General features: G+C 43.5%; 1 protein-coding gene across 1 annotated transcript; it reads right to left on the reverse strand.

Moving 5' to 3' along the window:
* Positions 1–4: 4 nt before the first annotated feature.
* Positions 5–463, reverse strand: LOC109131888 (the record flags this gene model as incomplete). The annotated part of the gene is made up of 1 exon (XM_019243062.1): positions 5–463. A coding segment is annotated over one exon (459 nt), but the record flags the coding sequence as incomplete, so codon positions are not given.
* Positions 464–467: the final 4 nt, after the last annotated feature.

A 467-nucleotide genomic window follows, 5' to 3' on the forward strand; every position in this document is an offset into this window, starting at 1 on the left:
TCATAGATTGAATCTCCGTCTTCTTTTCTTCCTTCAACCGGACAAGCTCTTCCTTGTTTGCACGCAATTGATGCCACAGGGCTGCCCTGTCAATATTTGCATGTTCCACAGCCTTTTTCAGCATGGCTAAAACGGGTCTAGCAACCTCTTGCTCTTGAAAAATCAGAATAGCTAGAATCTCCAAGTCTAAGTCTAAATCGTGGCTGCTACTCGTAGGGCTGGTGAATCTATCTACAAGTCTCCTTAGCATTTGAACCCTAAAGGGCTGATCCGGAAACCATTTGAATAATATTGTGTATAGCATTTTCACAAATCCCCTCACTTGAGGATCTCTAGAATGAGTTAATGTCTCAGCAAGATTAAGGATTGTCCTGAAATCAATCCCTCCAGTGGCTGGTTGCTCACTAGCCTCTCCCTCCAATACAGGATCTTGATGCTTAAAAGAAGCTTCCCCACTTGTAGCATTC

The sequence above is a fragment of the Camelina sativa genome, unplaced genomic scaffold, assembly GCF_000633955.1.
Source record: "Camelina sativa cultivar DH55 unplaced genomic scaffold, Cs unpScaffold07298, whole genome shotgun sequence".
Taxonomy (NCBI): domain Eukaryota; kingdom Viridiplantae; phylum Streptophyta; class Magnoliopsida; order Brassicales; family Brassicaceae; genus Camelina; species Camelina sativa.